General features: G+C 43.3%; 1 protein-coding gene across 2 annotated transcripts in view; it reads left to right on the top strand.

Annotated features, from left to right (window-relative positions):
- BMPER (BMP binding endothelial regulator) overlaps positions 1 to 22,470 on the top strand; it is a 250,362-nt gene that overhangs the window by 14,535 nt on the left and 213,357 nt on the right. For both annotated transcript variants that reach the window (XM_077775354.1, XM_077775353.1), the window contains exon 3: positions 14,885 to 14,984. In XM_077775354.1, the coding sequence (XP_077631480.1) occupies positions 14,885 to 14,984 (100 nt within the window). The remainder of the gene's footprint in view (positions 1 to 14,884; positions 14,985 to 22,470) is intronic.

Below are 22,470 nucleotides of genomic sequence, written 5' to 3'. Positions count from 1 at the left end.
CTTCCACTGACTCTATGCAAGGACCAAGTTTTGAAAAACTCTTCCAAACTGAGGTTAATGGAACAGGAAGGATGTATAGATATAAACACTAAACATGAATATAGGTAAATTCCTCAATAAACAACACGTTAAATAGGGGATAGGTACAATTGAAATTCTCTTTTTGGTACAAAGCTTAACAGTAGGTCATCTCTCATTTATAGAATATTATTTTTGTGGGGCTTTCACACAATTGTCTTGCACGTTAATGGTGTTTACTGAAGTACCTCTTTTTCTCTTCATGTACTTTCATCTCTTAAGCCTGATCTTGTCACCTGATCAGAATGAGTCATTTGCTCTTTGAAGACTTGTGTTGATTACTTATATAATAACCCTTACTCCTGCCTACTCTGAAGTTTTGTTAATTTTTTTCATGGCCATCTCTCCTGCTGGACCTCAAGCTTCTTCAGGGCAGGAATAGTGACTGACTTCTCAATCCCACTGAAAGCATCCAGAATAGCACCTCTTCACAACACTTTTATGAATAAATACTGTGTTCATAAATAGGGGGTAGCCTGAACTTCATTTTCCTCAAGGCCACACTGTGAGGTAGGGCAAGTTTCCTCAAGAAACCTATTTCACAGGTGAGATCATTAAGGCTCAAAAAGTGAAGCAAGACCAAGCTCACCCTGCAAATGAGTGAGAGTTGGGACTGAGATTCGAGTACCGGAATCCTGGGCCATCCCGGGTAGACTCCACTGAGTTATCTATCAGAGAATGTTCCCTGACCACAAGGATTGAGAAAGCACCCCGCGGGGGTGAGTGAGACCCAGCAAATAACTTCCCCAGGGATTAGGTTTTTAACAGTCCTCGTGGTCTAGTTAGGTAGAGCCCTGACTGGTGCCTTTGGGTGGGACAGGCTGACTCTGGGCCACCGCCAGCCTGTTCGTGTGGTGATTCTCACAGGGATACACTCTGTTTTCTGTGCTCTCTCTGTGATGGGCAGCAGCTGCACGATGAAGCTGATGTGACGTATGTTTGTTGCTTCTTCAGCATGAGCCAGCTAGATGTGGCAATTTGACAAAACAGCCAGGATTTTCAGACTGATTTGCTGGGATCCTGCAGCATCTGGAGGAAACAGGCAATCGATAACGAGTTGAGGGCCAGGTGAGGTGGGGTTTAGAGCCACCCCAGCCCTTCCATTCCCAAACCTCCATAATAGAAGCTGTTTCCTTCTGCTAACAATTTCCATCCAGCAGGTACCTTCCTCATCCACAACAGAACCATTCTGGGAAATTTTAGTTCCTTTCTCTTTATGCCACTGCATTTCTGCTCACATTTTCCTTTCCTTAATCAAGGAGAATGTAAAGTCAAGATGTTGCCTTCACATGATTCTGGTCATGTTGCTAAACTATTTCCCATACTTTTAATGAGAATCCTTAAAATTTTTTTTAAAAAAAATTGGCTTGGCATTCCACTCTTCCAGCGTTTCACCTTTATCATCTCCATCTTTATTATTTTTACCATGTTATTTTCTTTCCCTGTTATTAGCTCAGCATTTCCATGATGTCACCGCTCCTCAAGTTTTCTGTCTTGTTTTTCTCAGTTTCAGTTTCTAATGCTCAGTTTCAGCCTGATAATGAAATGTACAAACAGAGAATTACAGCGGGGTGGTTGTTCCTCTTACACTCAACACCATGGCGGCCAAACATTTGAGGGATGGAGTGTCCAGTGGGGAGCTCTCTGGCATAGGTGGAGTTGCAAGAGCCGGTGGAAGTCCAGAAGGTAGGCCATTTGTGATAAGGACCAAGGGGTCAAGAAAAGGATAGCTAGGAAGAACGAAAGGGCTAGCTTAGAGCAGTGCCTACTGCTCAGGTGGGGGGTTAGTAAATACTTTCTGCTAACGACGATTGGCTGATGCAGTTTGGCCTGGTGAAGAGAATGCCCAGGGGAACTTTAACAGCCTTCCAATATGTGGGAAGGAAATTCTTTGTTGAAAGGACAGAGAGGAGTACACATCCCAGAGTTGCAACATATCTTTAGCTCTAGCTTCTTCGCTGGCCTCTCTGCCTCTTGCTCACTTCTAGAGTGAGCCCCAAAGTGGTTGTGGGGTGTTGGCTTCCCTGTTTCTTGGCCAGTGGCTGCCTGTGAGTGCAGGCCTCTCCCCTAGATCCCTCTATCCTAGTTACCCTGCTGTAGATGAGATCACCCTCTCAGCTTAGAGCCACATTTGTTGGGATCAGAAATTGAAAACTCTTCCTTAATACTCAACTAACCTTTAGTTACTAGGGTCTGGTGGGTCTGAGCCAGACTATTGGGGCTATTCGTTCTAGAATTTTTCCCTGGCATTCTCAGCTCTTCTAGCAAGGCAGAATTTTCCTAAACTGCATCTCTTCCCTCTGCTATGTAGCTTGGCAGGCATGGTGGTTATTGGCAATAGGGACAAGGAGCGCCCAGCAGTGGCTAAGACAATATCTCTGTGAGCCTCAAATGACTGACAGAGACAGTTCCATCCTGAAATATCTTGGTCTCTAGGTATCTGGCATGGCGGCAGGTGCTGAGAGAAGGTGACCTCTGGTGGTCGGTGGATTAATGTGATCATCTGAGCAGTGATTTTGGTATAGGGGTGTGTGTGTGTAAGCACTTATGTGTATAGTATTCTCTTAGCATTTGTATGATGGATTTATAAGGATTTTCTTTATTTGGCTACTCTTTCTTAGACCTTTTTTTTTTTTTCTGGGTCTTTCATCTCTTCTCAAACATTAGGCATTGGAAGGCCCCAAGATCCAATTAAGATGCTTTCTCCGTTTACATTTTTTCTTCTACGTGACTTTATAGAGATTCATGGCTTAAAAACCATCCATGCACTGAAAGTTCCCGCATTTATGTTACCAGCTCTCTCACCCTTCAAGTGCAGTCTCCTATCCAAATGTGCACATGGATGTCTAGGAAGCATCTCCAACTGGAAATGGCCCAGACAGAGATCTTCTTCCCACCTGTACCCCAAATCTAGTCTTTTCCAGCCAGCAGCCATGGGGTTTTGGATTCTTCTTTCTCTTACACCCTACATGCCACCTATTAGCAGATCTTAACAGCAAATCCTTGAAAATATATCTGAGAATTTCTAACTACCTCCATGATCGCTTTTGCCTCTGGACAATGTATTATCAACTAGTGACCATTTAAAAGTACATATCCAATTATTTCGCTTATTTATGAAAAAGCCTCCAGTGGCTTCTCATCTCACTCACAACCCAGTCCAAAGTAAAGCTGCGGTCTGCGAGGCCCCATGTGATCTGGCTCTTGATGTGATGCTGACTCTGGCGTTCCCTTCCCCTCACTGTACTCCATCCTCGGCTCCCGGCACATGTGATACCCAGCACCGCCTCAACAAAGGTATTTGTTCTTTCTGGAACACACTTATTCAATATATTACGTAGTCTCATCTCCTCACACTGGTCTCTGAGTAAATGGTTCCTTGTTTGAGGGTCTTTCTGACCTCTCTCCCCAGTACACATGGTCATTCTGTGCCCTTGTCCTGCTTCATTGTCTCTAAAGTCCTTGTCAGTGCCTATTATCTGGCAGATATTTGCTTCCTGTGGGTCTCCCAACTAGAATATGAGCTCTGTGAGGATGTGGGCTCTGACATTCATTCTGTACCCCCAGGGCCCTAGACAGTCCTTATCTGTTGGATAAATGAGTCTGTGCTATTTGTGTTTAATTTTTTGATTCAATAATTTGAAGATCTAGCTAATCCCAAGCCCTACAATTAAATTATGCAATTTCATATCTACTGTAAATTCTGCTTTTTCTGTAATGATGACTTGGCTTTTTCATAGTTCACATTACTTTGCGTATCAAATCTGATGGTGGGGAAATGCACGGAAAGATGGAAAGTTGTGTCCAGTGAACAATAACATAATCAGACTAAAATTTAGAATAGGCAATGATAATTCTAAAACAAAATCTTTCCCATAGAAAACTATTTCTTAGAACATATGTTACTGCCCATACTTGGTAGCATTATAAGTTTTATTTTTGGAATTTAAATTGAAATTCGGTATGTTGGTATTTTATATTTTACCTAAAACATTTTATAGATGCAAGACCAGCCAAGTGTGTTAAATCTTAAAATTTCATAGAGCACGAACAGCATGGCACAAAATATTTTCCCATGATACGCATACAACAGCCCCTTCCAGGGCTCACCATGCTGAGCCATGTTGCCGTACGTAAGTTGGAACGTGCTGGGATGTCCTCATCGAAGGAGATTCCTTTTGTGGGTTGTCACATCTCAAGGTGCTGACACATGTAGGTCAAATTATGTCTCAATGAGATAATTGTATAACAAAACCTTCTAGTCTCCTTCAGTGGCCCACATAGTAGCTAAGGAACCAAGATGAGCTGGATGATCTCAGGGAGTTTGTGGCAGTGGACTTCGGTTGAAATTGACCTTTCCCTCCTCTGAACTCCTAAATAGCACCATGGGCCGCTTGTGTTGCAACAAATGAGGTGCTTTTGCTGCCTTTGTGCTCTGGCCCCTCTCCCTCTTGGACTGTAAGCTCTTCTAGGGCAGAAGATGTATCTGATTCATATTTTTGTTCCCAGCAAAACCTGGCACAGTGCCTGGCCGACAGCAGGGGCTCAAAAAATATTTACTAACCAGACACGGATTTTTAGTCAGATAGTTTTGAATTCTGCAGTGCAAATGTTTAACCCGCAGAAAAATACAGGTTTATAACCAAGATGTCACATTTCCTAAAGACCATTTGTTTTCCTGTTGACAGTTTTATCTCATTTTAGATGTTAAAGACTTCAATAAGCTGTTTTATAGTGAAACTCTTTTAAAAATCAACTATTAATGGTAATAAGGGTTGACCCCTTGTTTTTAAAAATGGGGCATGAGGCTCCTGGGTGGTTCAGTCAGTTACGCTTCCAACTTCAACTCAGGTCATGATTTCATGGTTTGTGAGTTTGAGGCCCATGTCAGGCTCTCTGCTGACAGTACAGAGCCTACTTTGGATGTTCTGTCTCTCTTTCTCTGCCCCTGCCCTGCTTGTTCTCTCTCTCTCTCTCTCTCTCTCTCTCTCAAAAAGAAATGAACAGTAAAAAAATGGGGCACATGTTGTGAATCCCTTTAGCAGCAAGTTTATGCAATGTTTGGTGGGTACCTAGTCATTTCTTTGTAACACCTTAATCTGATGTGGATTATATGCAAAATTTGCATTTGTTGATTGTTTGATAAATTTGAAAATGAAAGCTAGTAGATTAAAACTACATTCTAAACCTATGAAATAAATCTGTGGCCTCTTCAGTTCTTCCTGACATCTGCATGTGGCCCTTGGGAAAGCCTTGGTAAAGAGAACACGCTGCTAATGGCCCTGGTGAATGAGTCAGACCAACCTTAGCTCACAGAACTGCCTTCATGTGGGAATGCCTTCTGGGGCTGGCTTTTCCAGTTCCAGCCAGCCAGAGGGCCCCTGCTTTCCTTCGCTCCCCAGCCTGATGCTCCGCAGGCTAACTGGACACCGTCTGTAGTCGCTGTCGATGGGGGGATGAGCCGGGAGCAGGGATCTTTCCAGCACCTGATGCATCACACCGCCTGTACTGTTACCCGGAGGCAGGACGGTAGGAATCAGCTCTAAAGCCTGCCATCCCAGGGGTCCCTTTGAAAGCCTCTGTGATTGCTGGTGGTCAGGGTCAATTGTGCAGATGTCTTTAAAAGTGTCTCACTAGTGACCAGAAAGTTACTTTGTCAAGATGACAGATGGACTGGGAGCAGCCCCTCCGCCCCGCCTGTTCCCTGTGATGTCAGCTCCATTGACTTGTCAAGAGCAGGTATTTTTGTAGCTCCCAACAGTGCGCAAGCTTTCACAGGCAACCTGAGAGAACGCCTCTGTTCTGCTCTGTGAAAAATCTGCTCCGTGGCTCCTTGTTGACCCACAGGAGTGAGGGGCATGTGAGGACCTGGTGAGTCCCACCCACTGTGGGAGATGCAGGAAGCGGCATGCACTGATGAGGGGGGACACCCCTCAGGGCTGGCCACATGAGGAAGTGGTTTGCCACCCCCAGCCATCCCGGCAGGACACCAGAGGGATCTAAGATACTCCGTTTCCATGCTTTGGACATTTCCATTCTTGGCAGAGAGTTATCTATGTGCATAATGAATAGGGTCTGTTGACTTCTCAGCCTTCTTGTCTAGCCAGGGAGCCTGGCTTTTACATGGTGGTGGGTCAGAAAAGGCACTGCCATGATCCTCTCTCCACCTATTTTTCCTGGACATCACATTGCAACCTTTCCTGCAGAAACTATTATTACGTTTAACTCCTTCACAACCTGGTCTCTCCAATATCCCTGCCAAACTGGTGGGCACCCTCCCTGCCGTCCCCCAGAGGGGAGGAAGTGTGGCTTCTGCCCTTTGCGTCGTAGATGTTGCTGGTGGTTAGAGTTGGCCTCCCATCATCTGGAGAGTAAAAGTACTCACCAGAAATGCATACAAATGTTCATAGACTTTTATCTCCCCTTTCTCTCTCTCTCTTTTTTTTTTTTTTCGGGTGGAGGAAGAAGCAGATTCATTATTCTTCATGTGCTGAAGGGTGCACAGCAAAGTAACATCAACAGAGGTGCTGGGGACAACAGCTGGACCACTTGTGCTTGAGGCTGCGTTACTTTGAAGGACTCCATCCCCTCTCACCCCTGGTCAGGAATCTGTAGACATTTTCTCTGTTGCACCGGCTCCGTCCCACATCCCAGCTGTTTGATTCCCTTTTGGTCGGCTGGGGAGGAGAGAGGAGCGGGCTTGAGAATTTGGGCAAAATTAAGGAAGGATGCCCACATTTATTCCTCTCACTTCACATACTTGGCTTCTGTCTCCTGGCAAAAGGGGACACAGCCCATCTTCTGGTTTTCCATTCTGCTTCCGAGGGCTGGAGCCGTCAGAGCCGTGCCTGTGGCAGGGGCCGATGTGCAGAGTCGCTAGCTGCTTTGTGGCCCATCCATTACAGTTCCACGAACGTGGTGCTGCCAGCAGACCCCTCGCATATACGACACACAGTGTAATAAAAACCAGGCAGTGCTACTTTCTTTGGGCTACTATTTTTATTTGGTGGTTATTTCTTTTGTGTTCTGCCATCTCTAATGTTTTGGTTCCATTTCAAAATATGATTAAACAGAATGAGGAGCTGTTTGGCACTGCCCTGTTTTAAATCAGAGCTGTGCTTGAGTAGTCGGGACATTCTAATGGCCTGTGTTTCTTTGTTCTGAGAGTTCCTTGAAAAGGAAAAAAGAAAAAAAACAACAACACCAGACCTAAATCCTTAAACAGCATTAGAACCCAAAACAATCCCTTCCAACAAACGAAAGCCCATTAAAAAAGAATTGAAATGTTAGGTAAGTTAAATATAAAAAGACCTTCTTATTAATCCCCCATTGCTTCTTCTGGCACGTGTCATATTTTCAAGGTACAATATCAGGAGAGCACTGTCATTTAGTGATATATTAGGGCCATATATCATCAAAACTCGTCTTTGTAGAGGATATGGGTACTAAAAGACACAATTCTGGCCAGACAGAACAGCGGGGGGTCTTACTTCTTTTCTCCAACCCCCACCCCCACCCCTCCTGCCTTTTTCTTTAATCTCCCTCTGTTTTGTGTTGCAGAGAAGTGAATTTCTTCATGGGATATGACTTGTTGCAAAATAATCGGGGGGCCCCGGTGGGCTTCATAAAGTCTTTTAAATGGCTGAGCTTCAAGGGCAGCTTTGTTCAGAGTTTGCACTATTAGCTGGGCTGGGGAAGACCGCATTTGCCAGCGTCCAGGTCTCCAGGGGAAAGCCTTGCTGAGCCTAGACGGGAGGAAGAAAGAATAACACTCCCAGATGTAGTGCGGTGAATTGTGTTGTCCTTGCGAGGTGCTTGCACATGAAGTCTCCAAAAATATGTTCTTGCAAGGTATTTGTGCCTTAAGACTCCAAAAGCGTGGCCTCCGAATGCTGCCAGCCTCCTGGGAGAGACTCCCTCCTACTCAAATCGAGGAAGCAATGACAGGGCCTGGAGGCTTCTGATCCAGGTTCTAATCTGTCTTGCAAAGGACCAGGCCCTCGGAGATTGAGACTTGTTTTGAGTTTTAAGCCAAAGACTTAATATGTCTTAAAATGCACTATTTTTACTCATGTGTTCAAAATGAAATCATAAACCACTAAGGTTTATAATGGTCTGAAAATGAGGAGTGCTTAACAAAGGCAAACATTTAAATTCCTAGCTGCAAGGAAGAGATAGCTCACTTTAGCCTTTGAACCAAACTGTGTAGCATTTTTATTTATTCACCGACACCAGTATCAGTGAGTCCTCACATTATATCTCTGCCCTGACTAGCTGTGTAAACCCGGGGAAGCCATTTAAACTCCCTGTGCCTCAGTTTTCTTATCCAAAAAATAGGGGTAAGTCGGTGCCTTCCTGAGATTTGTTGCAAAGGCTAAAAAGGACATAATACACAAAACGTGTTCAGGATAGTCTGGCAAATGATAGATTTTCGATAAATGCCAGGTACTCTTATGCTTAAGAGTTCAGCACCCGACCAAGAAAACTATATGCCACTTCATTGTTTGGTTAGCAATGGATCAGCTCTCTTGCTTTGGCTGTCAAGTGGATGTCCACAGAGTGGTGGAGGTTGGGGTTTCAGAGAGGTCTAGAAATGCTAATTTACATTAAAAGCAAGGGCCATTGATACCTGCCACCTTTCCTACCGACCTCAGACACCTCCCACCGCTTGTGCTGACCTCACTCAACTAGGAAAGAAAAGAGATCTTGGGAAACATTCTCTTGGCTGGGAAGTTTGAGTCATTTTCCTTACTAAATGCCCTTTCTTCACCTTAGAAATGGTTTTGTTAATTTTTTTCTCTCTCCATTTTTTTTTCCTACTTTCATTGAGCTGGCTCAGAGACTCATGCGTGTACGCTAAAGGCTTTGTAGTGGACCAGACTCCCCCCACCCCCTTTTTTTCCTTCCAGCTCATTCTGTGCAAGAATTATGGGGAAGTCAATTGTACTATCAGTTATAAAGGGCAAGCAAGTAAAAGCTTAATTAAAACAATAAATCATCAATCAAATTTAATATTGCCACTGGCAACCACTGAACTATCTCAGTTCCCCCCACCCTCCCGGTGATTATTGTCTCAGAGATTAAGAACAGATTTTGTCCGAAGGAGACGGGCTGGAGCAGGTACAAACTCGTGTTGTCTCCTCTGTGAGTGCTCTTGCTCCTTTGCAAAGGATTTCCCCTGACCGTGTGTTCCAGAGAATCCCTGTAGTTTATGTCCCACTTGTCAAAACCACTGACAAGCAATGGAACCTGCCCACTCTGGGTCTTTTCTTTCAGCCTTTGCCTACATCTCTGCATTCTAGAGCCATGCCATTCTGCAGTCCGGTCCGTTTGCCCAAGTCCCAGTGCAGCCCTTGTATGGCACCTTTGATGGGTTGTCTTATAAAAGGGCAGGAGAGCTTGAGTGTCGGACCCAGGTGGCCTCTCTCCGGAAGATTTCCAGACTAGCTCAGCTACAGACTAATCTTTTCCTAAAATCTCTACAGTCGTGGAGGAGCTAACCTAATTCTAATATGATACACCCATAAATTTTAATGCTGTGCCTTAGCAACTACCCTCCCTGGCTGGCCCCTTAATCCAGGCCTGGGAGCCAGGCTGTGTTCCCAGGTCCACTGCTAGCTAGCTCTTTGAGGGACCTGAGACACTTAACTGCATTGTGTTCCATTCCCCCATCTGCAAATCTTAAGAAACCTGTGAGGATTAATGAAATAATGTCTGCTGAGCTCTTCAGAAGAAAAGCGCTATGTAAACTTGAAGTATTATTCTTCTGTTTATGAGAAGTTTTATAATATTGCCTAGGAGAAATTGTGACCTGTGTTCAAAGGTACCATAAAGTTCCCTTTGGGTCTTTTGGGGCTGGAATTGGGTTACAATGGGGGACTTCAAGGAAAAGTTGACCTCTTTAACTTCACGCATGGGGAGACTAGAAATTCCACGGAGAATACATGTGCTGATGTCGGATCACCTTCCTCCTTGGGAAACTTGACATAAGATATTTGTATTCCCAAAACCAAATTCCTCCGTGAGCAATCTTGAGACTCTCAATTAGCGAAACACCATCATGTGTGCGCTTCAAATAAATTCTCAGATAAAAATAATTCAATTAAGGGTCAGAATGTTCTATCTATGCTCACCGCCCACGATGGCTTTTTGAGTCAAGGTGGAATTCCCGCTCGGTGACAGAAGTTACACTGCAGCTTTTGTGCGATCTCCTAATGTCTGACATCTTGTTTCCTCCAACACTATATAAGTTTCTGGAGAATAGAGGAAGCTGGTAGTGTGGCTTCTCACTCCAACAGCATTGAGGACCATGGCACACGTTTCAGGTCTCCCTAGAACTTGGCTGCCCTAGAACTTCACTGTTCCTTTACTTGTCAGAGTTGTCATTCTGGGTTTCCATCTCTCGACGGTAGCTGATGATGAAGGGAACAGACTAGTCAGGGTTAATATGGGTCCACCCCCATAGATGTTTGCATTTTGGTAGGGAGATTCTTCAGGGCCACAAAGTCCTATAAGCTCCTCCTCAAATAAGACTGCTGTGATGGGGGTTGGGGGGGGTTGCATATACGTAGGAGGATGGGATAGTCTTCAGGGCTTCTCATTTAAGAAAGACAGCCACTGTTACCTCTTCATCTGCTCTATGATACTCCCTGACCTGTGGGCTTCATTGACATATTGAGTGTTGTTCATTTGGGCAGAAAAAAGTATCACAACTTCACAGCCTTCTTGATTTTCTGAAAAAGGATCTGGCACTTAGATTTGCTAGTTTGCCAAATGACAGCTGTTTGCCTGTAAGGCAGGGTTTGCTTTCATAAGAGACAAGGATTGAAGGGAAGTAATGCCATCTTCTAGGAAGAGACTCGTGTGGTCTGCCGCCTTCCTAATATGGCTATAAAGTCTCAGCAGGCAAGGCACCAGGTATTTTTGTTTTTATTCTTATTTCAAGAGATTTGAGATACTGTTTCAGAGTCTAAATATAGAGTATCTGCCTGCTGACCTTTCTCCCTGATCAGGCTCATCATGTTAGCTGCTGTGCTTACCTCTCCAGATTTCTATTTTATTATTATTTTAAAAATATAAATGAAAGGTCAGGTAATACTTTCCATATTTCATAATAGGACTGGTCCTGGAAGAATCTTAGAAAAAACAATCAAGACATTGGCTTGAAGTAGAACAAAAGCATGTGAAAAAACTTTTTTTCTAGCTGCAGAAAGCAAACAGGAAAATCTCACAGTGATGATCCTCTGTCTTCTCTATAACTCCACTACTACTCCCCTTCAGTGGGAGATCATTTCCCTCAACACCAGACGCTAAAAAATGTTCAGGAGCCACTAGCAGGTCTCCTGGTCCCAATTCCTAAGCCCAGGGAACTCTGTGCTACCATCTAGTGGCAGACTTCAGACACAACAGGCTGGCTGCGGGACTCCTGTTTGAACTTGGCTGTGGCTGGAGCTGTGGTTTGGCTCACATCCTTATAGAGCTTTGTTGCCAGCCATGTAGACTTTTTCTTTTTTACTCCCTATGCCCCCCCCCCTTTTATTTTTGCATGTTGGCACTTCATTTCATGTGCCTCCAGAGGCTATGTTTTGGGTTTTGATATATTTGGTGTTTTGGAAAGGAGACAGTAACGCAGATACCTTTGACAACAGGTAAATCACAGGCTGGCTGACCCTAAAAAGTGATAAACACCGGGAGACAGAGACAGAGCATGAAAAATGTGATAAGGCTTATTACTCTTAAACACTGGCTAGCTCTGTTTTTTAGAGTGTTCTGACATTTTCCTGCAATGCTTTTCTACTGCTATATCTGTTGCTTAGATTTGGAGAGCCCAAGCTGGAATCTCTGGAAAGTTTGTTTGAGGATGCCAATCTGGCTTTCAGAGGTATATAGGCACAGCTACCTATCAGTATCCAGAAAGGTATAATTATCCTCATTACCAGAAAACAGCTGGTGTTTGTAACCTTCCCGTGGTTGGTGATGACAAAGCTCTGTGGAGTTATCCTGCTGCTGTTAGCTCATTTCACTAGTGTGGAACCACAGCGAAAGCACCAGTCTCCCCTGGGGCTTCTGGGCCAGGACATTGTTTTGTTCTTGTCTGTATCCTGAGTGCCTGGAAGTAGCGAAGTGCAACATTTTTAAATGTTTGTCTTTGGAGTCAGACAGACCTCTGCTGGCATTCCAAATCTGCCTTTTGTGGGCCCCTGGGCAAATTCCTTAACCTTGGTTCCTCATCTGTAAAATGGGGGTGATGTGGAAGTTTTTTGGTGAAAGGATGCATATAAAAGTCTTAGCACAGAGCCCTGTACATAGAACGTGTTTGGTAAGTATGAATCAGCATCAGAAAGGTTTCTTGAGTGAAGAAGTGAGCCAAATGAGCCATAACCTGGCATCAGAGCAGAGGACACTCGGCAAGCCTGGGGATGAGGAGGCCAGCAGAGATGGGCTCCCGCAGGCATGACATCGTGCCGCTTCTCACCGGAGCCACCACCCCCAGCCCAGTGTTCTTGTCTCCTGGCAAAATCAGTGACAGCAGAGCGAGTGGTCTTATTTAACCTGCGCTTAAATTCACTCTGTAGCTGCTGGACTCAATTAAGGAGACAGAGGAATTGGCCTCTCACTAGCAATTCTCTGTAGTTTTCCTTACTTTCTTCGAGGGCCTGTGATTCTAAGCATGCACTTCATATCCTTGTCAACCAGACCCCAGGGAAATGATCAGATACGGCAGCTTGGTAGAATATGACAAAACTCCAAATGTCATTAGAAAGGGGGAAATCCTGCACTAAATGTACAGCTAAAATTTAGGTTTGGGGTGTGTGTGTGTGTGTGTGTGTGTGTGTGTGTTTGAGAGAGAGAGAGAGAGAGAGAGAAGGATGGAGAGAGAGAGGGGTAGAGAGAGAGAACAAAAAAAATTCCAGATGTGCAGCTACAAACCATCTGGTTGGAATGACTTTTGAGCTGGACTGTAATTACAAGCTATTTATTATGAATCTTGGGATCCTGTTATGGATTTTGACTGGCTCCCAGGTTTCTAATTTAGCAAAGTGTTCCTATACTTAAGAAAGTGTGTGTCTATTTATCAGACCCTGAACTGTGACTTATACCCGTTCTGATTGTCCTTAGAGCTTGAACTTCCCATGTCTGAGGATTTTTCCCTCCAGAGAGGAGATGCACTTGGGGGTGGCCCTTTCCTAAAGCTGCAGCCAGCTTTGCAGAAGCTGTGCTAACAGAAGTTCTCTTTAGAAAGTGTGTTCACTTCACAGATGTCTTGGGGTGGGGGTGGGGTCAGTATCAAACTATAGCTTGCAGGACCTGCACTTTGCCAAATGAAGTCACTGTTAATAATGCCAGGCAGCATATATAGCAGCATATATACCTGATCATTGCTCATAATGACTTTAGTGGTAGTGGAGGGGCACTATTAATATTTTAAAATATACCTCTTAAATTTGATTTGTGCCTGTGCTATGTATTATGTTTGTAACATGAGAAAAATTATGAGAATCAATCGGAGGGCTGTGACTTACAGTGAGTCTTGATGCAACCATCATTATGAAGGAGACGGGGAGGGAAGGAGCTTTGCAGGGCTGGGAGCTGTGACAGCTTGTAGGTCTACCATCACTTAAGGGACTGCTTACAGTTCCTGAACCCGTCTCAGCCTCACTGGGGACAAGAATGCGCTCTGCAGATTAGCGGTTCTCAGCCCAGACTGCACATTGGAATCCCCTGGGGAGCTTGGGAAAGCACCTAGGTTTGGTCCTCAGATCAATCAGATCTGAGCCCCAGGGGGTGGGAGACAGTGCCGCCTTTGTTAAGAACCACACAAGCGCCCTGGTTTGCAGCAAAGGATGAGGACCACAGATTGTAGGAGTGAATGAGGTTAGCTCCGTGAAGGGACACTACCAAGGGGGGAACAAGAATGGATTCCTCAGGTCATATACCTTCTCTGAGCAGCAGTTTTCTTGTTTATCCACTGAGGATGTGAATACTGCTCATCTCACAGAAGTTAAGGAGGAACGAAAGCCACAGCACCTAGCATCTAGAAGACACTTATTGCAGTTCAAATCTTGTTAAGTTTTGTGACATAGTATTTTCGGTGCACGTGTTTCCAGTCTGTGTATAAACAGGCATATACATCATGTTTGGATCTTCTCTGAGACATTTTAACAGCTAACCTGTCAGGATAAAACTGAAGATGCAAATGCTCACCACACTTCATTAGCATACGTGCTAATATAATGCAGCTGTCCCATGGCTATAAAACACTGACGCCTGTGTCTCTGCTTGGCGTGGGGAATATTATTTTTTCTCGAGCTGAGCTGATTCAATACTCAACTTTGTCATTATTTGAGTTGGAACTTTAGATTGCTGCATTTTAATGCACTGTACTATTAAGAATTGTTGGACGGCTGTGTGCAAATATTTTTGTTCTCACGATGCAGTCCTGGCCCAGGTAGCCCAATGGGCAAAATATGATTTACACAAATATTATCGTTCCTATAGTGTGTACTAAAGAGAAACCTTAGAACAGAGCAGGACAACACTTTTCTCTCGGCGTTCGGTTATCTGGGTTATGTTGGTTTCTGAAGAAGGGACTTTTCATCCCTTCTCGTGTGCCCTTCATCTAAAAGTTCTGTGTTTCTGGATGAATATTTCTGTTCCAGAGAGAGCAAAATCCTACTTGCTTTCCCGAGTGTTCTTGCCAAGATAAAGGGAAGATAGGAAGAGGGAGGCTAGAGAAACCTGTGTCAGGCTTCTGGGGATTCTGTTTGAAGTTGCTTTCAAATGTCTCTTGTCTCTTTTTGCCTAGAACAAGGAAGTGACCTGTAAGAGAGAGAAGTGCCCAGTGCTGTCGAGAGACTGTGCCCTGGCCATCAAGCAGAGGGGAGCCTGTTGTGAGCGGTGCAAAGGTGATTTATGTCTTGGCCGCCTTCTCTTCTGGCTGTCGCTGCGGGCATTTTTATTTCTCTTTTTCTCACCTTCCTCTTCACTTAGCTCTTGGCTGGGGTGCAAGTGGGTGTTGGGAGGGAAGTGAATGTGTGTGCATGTGTGTGTGAGTTTGGGGAGGTTGGTAGTAGTAGGGACTCTCCTAATGGAGTGAAGAAAGAATAGTGGCCATCTGCATATGTGGTTTCCTTTCTAAGGCAAGTGGCTGAAGTGTGACAGAGAAGCCGCAATCACGATGCTGATGTATGTGGGTATGCACGTGCGCATGCGCATGATGTCTTTTGTCAAGAAGTTTCAGCGGTTTTTCCGTTTTTTCCGGGCTGTATGCTTGCCCTGCCTTCCTCTGCCCAAGGAGTAAGCCGGAATTTTATCATTTTGGTCCCTATTCATTTTTTCTTAACTTCAAAAATGAATCAGTAGTGCTCCCCTTGCCTTTGAAGCCTCTCTGTCATGTCCTGATTCCAACCTCATTTTCCACGGCCCTCCAGGGCACACACCCTCTCTTGAACATTGCTGTTCCTGCTGTGGCCGCGTGGTCTTGGCTCAGGTCTCTCCTCCCCACCTGTTCACATACTGCCTGTGCTTATGGCCCCCAGCCCTCATTCGTCTATGTTTCTATGGCACACAGAAGTCCACACAGGTTCTTCCCGGATGTGCTTTTCCTCCTTCATGACCTTGTTTGCATTCAGTAAGTCCTTGGGGTCGCGAGCTGGGTGATGCTCTGACAGAGTGGGGCCTGCAGGAGGTACCAACAGCATCACAGCTCAGGATGTGGGCTCTGGAGTTACACTGCAATGCCAGAGGCCAGCGGCCCCAGGGTGTGGAGTGTTTACCAAAGTTCATGTCCATTGGGAACCTCAGTATGTGACCTTATCTGGAAATAGGATCTTTGGAAGTATAATTAGGTAAGGTAAGGTCATACTGGCTGAGGGTGGCCCCACATCCAATATGATGAGTGTCTTTATATCAGGAAGTGGAGACAGACAGACACACAGAGAAGACAACCATATTATGTGAGAGGCAGATATAAATACCTCTGCTCTGTNGCAGAGAGAGAGGGAGACACAGAATCCAAAGCAGGCTCCAGGCTCCGAGCTGTCAGCACAGAACCCGACATGGGGGTCGACCCCACGAACTGTGAGATCATGACCTGAGCCAAACTCGGACACCTAACTGACTGAGCCATGCAGGCCCCCCTCTGAAGCCCATTTTTAATGACAACCCATGAGTCTCAATATTCAGCAAAGATCCTGTGAACTTTTTAAAAGACACTATTATGTAAAATCCACATTTCAAGATTTAATGCCCAATTGTGTGTTAATAACTATAGTTATTGTAGTAAACTATTGAGTTAAAAAATTAAAATCTTAGAAAGCAAAATCGAACCAAACAGAGATAGAGGTTAGAGTTTTACCACAACAAGCAAAGGAGCACCTAGAGACCGTAGGAGGCGGGAGAAAGCAAGGAGGGGCTCTTCCCAAAGCCTTTACAGGGAACACGGCCCTGCCAACACCCTGATTTTGGACTCCTGGTCTCCAGAGCTGTGAAAGAGTAAGTGTCTGTTGTTTGAAGCAACCAAGGTTGTGGTAATTTATTACGGTAGCCCCAGGGAAAGAATACAGCAACAACTCTACTTAAGGAGGTAGAGATATGGAATCTCTCTCCCAGTTCCCGATTCTATATAATGCGGATAATAATTGTGTTGGAGGCATTTGAATGGGAAGGTCCATTCAGAACACTTAGCACAGGGCCTAACGTGTAAGTATTTCTCAGTTAATTTAAGTATAGTAGGTGCTCTTCAAAACCTTGGTGGGCTGGACTATAAAGTATTATTTTTTAATATTTTTATTAAAAATAGAAGCTTTTTGGAGCAGGGGTGAGTGGGCTGGGATAATATTTTTTCAGAGCCTTCTTCATCAACCATTTACTTTTTGCCTCCTTCTTACAAGTTGGGAGTCAGATGTTTTACACATTTGACTTCTGAGAGCTATCAATGTGAGACCTGAAATGGTAATTTATTAGGAATCTCCCAAGCAGATGGTCAGATACAGTGATTCTAGTGAAAAGCACATTAGCGAGCTCAGTGTGTGTCCAAGTTGCTGTTGTTTCACCTTAAAGAAGCTTCTCTGTTCCTTTATTTTTTAAACTGCTTATTTGCCATCTGCATCTTTCAGTGATTAGTAAGGCTGCCTTGCCAATGAGAGGCCGGGTAGGTTCCACAGGATGGAAACACCGTGTGTCAAGGGAACGTGCCCAAGGCTTTGGGTTTGCTTCCCCATTAACTGACACAGAAGGGAACTTTCTGTTCTTGTAGTGTGTGACCGTCTTTCCTGATTGTCCTGCTGTTTCCTTTATGGTCATCTTTCCCTCTGATTATCCGACTTTCCCCAGGGAAAGAGATACCTAAGACAAATCCATTTCTGGAATGCTCTTTTTGAGCTTAAGAAGATAAAGTTCTTCAAATTAAACTGGGCCCAAGAATAGACCCGGGAATTCAGCATCCAGCATCCTGAAATCTCTTTCTGTTAGTAGTGTCAGCCTTTTGGGGGAGGTCAAAATCCCCAACCTGCCCAGAGGTGGTCCTTTATGAGAGAGACTCTTGAACACATCAGAATTCTCAAGCTCAGGAGGTGGATGTTAGAGACACCCCTTCATTTTCTTTATTTCTACTCCATCGCACAGTATTTGTCTCATGGATTTTAAGAGACACAATTGTATTCGCTCTTAGCTACTGATTTATTTATGTGTTTCTGATCACAATAGTAACATATGCTCATAGAGGAAGCTTTGAAAAATAGTCTAAAGTGTAGGAAAGCAGAAAATAAATTTACTTATAATCCCATCACCCAGAGTTACGATTGTTAATATTTAGTATATCTCCATATTTTTTCCCTGTGTAAAAGTGTTTATCTAGCTAATGTCTTACTACTTATGGCACATTATTAAAAAAAAAAAAGATTTCCACTTAACATCAGGGCATAAAATCTTTTCAGCTAACTTGGAAATATTGCCCTTGATGGGTACATAAGATTCTATTGTGGGAAGATTATCAACATTCACTGGGGCATTCTTCATTTCTGGGCATCGAGGTTGTATCTTAGATTGGGGCACTGGGGAGGGTGAAAGACAAACAGCTGAAGCCAAAGAGCACGCACAGTGAAATAAAAATGACTGGAAAGAGAGAATCAAGAAGAGCATTAACCTGGGTAGGGAGAAGTCAGTGTGAAGCCCCAGACCACTCTGGATTTGGCATCCAAAGAAATCTGGTTGGACCTCTCCTTAACCCTTTGGCACCCTTCCTTTTACGCAGCAGGAAAAACAATAATAACAACAAACTAGCTGTGTTTCTCAGAAGTCCTCTTCAAAGCAGCATCCTCATGCTAACACTGAGGGTTTTGACTTTTCTTACTCAAAGAGAGTGATTCAGTGAGGAATCGTATTAATGAGAATTTTGCCGATAATACTTGATTTTGGAGCAGAATGAGGCAAGATTGCCTCAGGGTCAAATAATTTTGATCAGATCAGGGAATAATATGCAATTAGTTTTTCTCAGCAAAGAAATGGAGCCTCTGGTTTTGGATCAGTTAACACATGGTCAGCAGAGAGCTGATGAACTTTATTCCTCTGTGTTTTGAAAGGCATTTACACTCAAGGATACCACCTTATACTCATTCTAAAGTTGCTCATCAGATAATTTAGGCCACAGTGAAGTCAGGTTTCTTGTAGAGGTGAGTACAGCATGTAGTCCACCTGATGGGATAAGTGGAGGGTGTATCTACCAGGCTTCCCAGCAGAGGCAGCCAGCCCTTCTAGAAGAGCCTTTCTACCAGCAGGTATGCAGAAAGGTGAAGTCTAGCATTGCTAACTGGGTGAAGCAATAGTGAAAGCTTGATAGTTGCTTTGACTTCCCATTGAGTGTTGTTTTTTATCTGTCCTTTCTCTTACCTGAGGGAATCATGAGTGTAAGTAGCGATTCTCAAAATGCAATGGACTACAAGGTCACCTGTTACATGTAAATTCCTGGGCCTTGCCCTGTAATAATAATAGTAACTAAGATCATCTTTCTCTTTATTCAAATAGCAGCAGCTACCATAGGTAATCCTTACTCAGCGCCAGGCATTAAGTCTTCCACAGGTACTATCATAACCCCATCTTAAAGATGAAAAAAAATGGTAGCACTGAGATGTTTAGTGACTTGTCCAAGGTCACAGAGCTAGTAAATGATGGAGATGGGGAACAGACTACGGTCTCACCATTAAGCTTGTAGGCCTGTTATATCTGGGTCCCTGATTCTGCATTTCTAGGTCTCCACTGGGTATCTCATGGGGGCTGAGGCTTGAGAACCACTGCTACCAGATAAAGAATGGACAGGAAGACAGAGGTGGGCCTTCTTGATGAGGGAATGTGAACCATGTGTTTAGTAGAAACTGTTGGTTAATATCTACTTCAATCAGTGTATCTTTGGGGTGAAAAATCTCTTTGCCCTCTGTAGCTGTGAGGCCATCTTGTTTCTCTGACTCTATGTACTCCTCTTATTTGGAAATTTTATATTACTACAATTATGGCATAAGAGATGAAGCCAAATAGATTAATGACCAAGAAAATGTAACCAAAATGTTGAAGTGCTAGAGAATGCATATCAAAACTCTTTCCCAGTTATTCAGTGGTGTAATAAATGAGGGGGAGCTTGATCCCCAAGAATTGGTTAACAACCTACCATCATTTGTTGGGACTATCTGTTTTCTCTTTGGACTTTTCTCTCTTTCTCTTTCCCTTTTGAGAATAATTGTATAATTTTAACTTTAGTTCAATTTGCATTAATACATTATTGTACGAAAATTAAAAGGGAAAAAAGTCCTATTTGAACTAGAAACATCCACTCTTCTCAGGAATAATAACTATCATCAATTTATTGGATCTTTCTCAGGCATTTTTTAGTTTATTACATATTTATTCACACATATGTACATATACATATATATATGTAGTTTTATATGTGTGGTTTTATTTTTACATAAATGGAATTAAGTGGTGCATAATCTTTTACATTTTACTTTAAAAAAAATTTCAACAACAGTAGACCTTAGGAATTTTCCCATGCTAATTCATGCTTTCTAATCATTTATGGATTTCATAGCATACATGTACAGTAATTTATTTAACTTCTCTCCACTGATAGATGTTCAGATTTTCAGTTTTTTGGCATGAAGGGAACCAACTTGCATTGACTGTTGTGCCCTGATGTGTATGTTTCTTAAGGATAGAAACCTGGAAATCTATGTGCCATGGGGAGAGGTGTGCAAATGTTCAGTTGAAAAGAAAATTACTCACTGGCCTTCAAAAAAGGCAAGGCTGGTCTCCTTTCCTATTCCACTCACAGTTTTTAGGTCCTTTCTTTCTAAAAGGTGATAGATGAGAGGTGGGAGAGTTAGTGTGATACCTGGCAGCATTTAGAGGTATCAGCTGCCTTCACCTTAAAAACTCACCACTGCCCATTTTTCCGATTCCCAATTTAGACTGCTACATGGACACTCTTACCCAACTTCTTCCCTGTTCTTGACTCACCCCCATAGTACAGGGGATATTTTCCTTCCCCTTTCTGTGGTTCAGTGAGAAATGGTAGCAGGTGCCTTTTAAAGAACCTAGCTGAGGACCATCAGTTGCTTTCCTGCTTTTCAATGTAGTCTAGAAAGCACTGACAGTTAACTTAACAACTTAATTTAACAAGTTAACACTTGAATGATACTATTTTCATAGAATTTCGCCCAATGTTGGCAAACTGCAGTTTTGAATTGACGAGATTTAGAATAGAGACTCAATAAAGAAAGGAGGAAATATTTAACTTGCCTCTTATTTCCTTTTTATTTATTTATTTTGAAAGAGAGTGAGGAAGCAAGTTGGAGAGGGATAGAGAGAGAAGGAGGCAGAGAATCCCCAGCAGGCTCCATGTTGTCAGCACAGAGCATGAGCTGGGGCTCCAACTCATGAACTGTGAGATACTGACCTGAGCTGAAACCAAGAGTCCAGCGCTTAACTGACAAAGCCACCCAGGCACCCCTATACTTACGTTTTATTCTGTATGTACTGGCCTATATTTGGGCCACTTCTATAATCAGTGTTCATAGTTTATTTATGATTACATGAGGCCTAATTCCAATACCTTAAATAATTACGATGTTTATACTTATTGCATCTTGGTCTTTATGACTGTGTCCATTCTTTAAGGATCTTTATGAGCTATTCCCATTCTTTGCTTGAGGGTAGGCTGCTGATCAGGAACACAAATTCATGATGACATTGTTCCTACAGGAAAACAAGATCTTCTATACACCGATCACCTTCTGGTGTCATTGAAAGTGGAGCCTGTTTGTATCTCCCAAGAGGTCTGACTCAGATGCGTGTGAGGGCGGTGGATATTTGCCTTTCCAGTTAATATCCTTGAAGCCCTGTGAATAGTGAGATGTGAGTTGTCTGATTGATTTTAAGACCCCATCCTCACTATTATCTTCACAGTAGTAGCCCCGAAGGGACTGTTCCCAAGTGCAGGATACTAGTTTAGTTGGTTTATGCTCACCACATAGTCCTTACTTATGCTCAGTACTGAGTCCTTATAAGAGTGAGGTAATTTCTACCTTTTTCATTTTACGTGTGAGGTAACTAAGGGCCCAGAGAAGTTAAATTATTTATTTGCCAAGGTGTTAGTGACTTAAAGCTTAGCCAGAGGGTGTCCATGTTCTTAGAGAGCTTGCTCTGTGGAGGGGCAGAAGAATACCCACTGGGGGGTGGGGGGGCAGGATGTTTTTTAGGGAAGAGCTGCCTGAGTGCAAAGGGAAAGGGAAGGAAGACAGCCTGTGGGTAAGGGACTGGGGAGTGTTCCAGAAAGCTTTCCAGAAGGGGAAACTTGCTTTCATGGACAAGGAGTTTAACCCATCCAAAGAGGGCTGTTGAAGGGAAAGCTTGGTAAAGTTTCTGGGCTTTCCTTTAGACCTACCGAATTAAAACAAATCTGAAACAAGTTTTTCTTTATTTGTTGATTGTTTGGAGGAGAGAGGAAGAATCAGATAAAGATGTAATAGAATCCTATTATAACTTCTAGTTATTTTCCTCCGAAAAAGACGTTGATATTGAAAATGAAGTTGTAGTGTAGATGTGCTTGATGACAGAAATATGAAAATTCCTATTTACAAAGAATTCTTAGAAAGATTGTTATGTGTATATATATATATGCATGCATGCATTTGTGTTCTTATTTGTTTCAGTCAGATTGCTTGTGTTTCATTCATTCATTTATTCATTCATTCATTCAACAAGTATTTACTGATCTACATGTTGGGTATTTATTGGATGAAATTGCTTACCAAATTATTTTTTAACTATTATGAAGCCCAAATATCCTTTAAAAACAAAAAAGTAAGTAAGTTATAAATAGTTCTTCTCAAGCAAGTATTT

The sequence above is a fragment of the Crocuta crocuta genome, unplaced genomic scaffold, assembly GCF_008692635.1.
Source record: "Crocuta crocuta isolate KB4526 unplaced genomic scaffold, BGI_CrCroc_1.0 scaffold197, whole genome shotgun sequence".
NCBI classification, from domain to species: Eukaryota; Metazoa; Chordata; class Mammalia; order Carnivora; family Hyaenidae; genus Crocuta; species Crocuta crocuta.
Note: the sequence above shows the minus strand (reverse complement) of the source record. Positions and strands in the feature narration are given on the sequence as shown.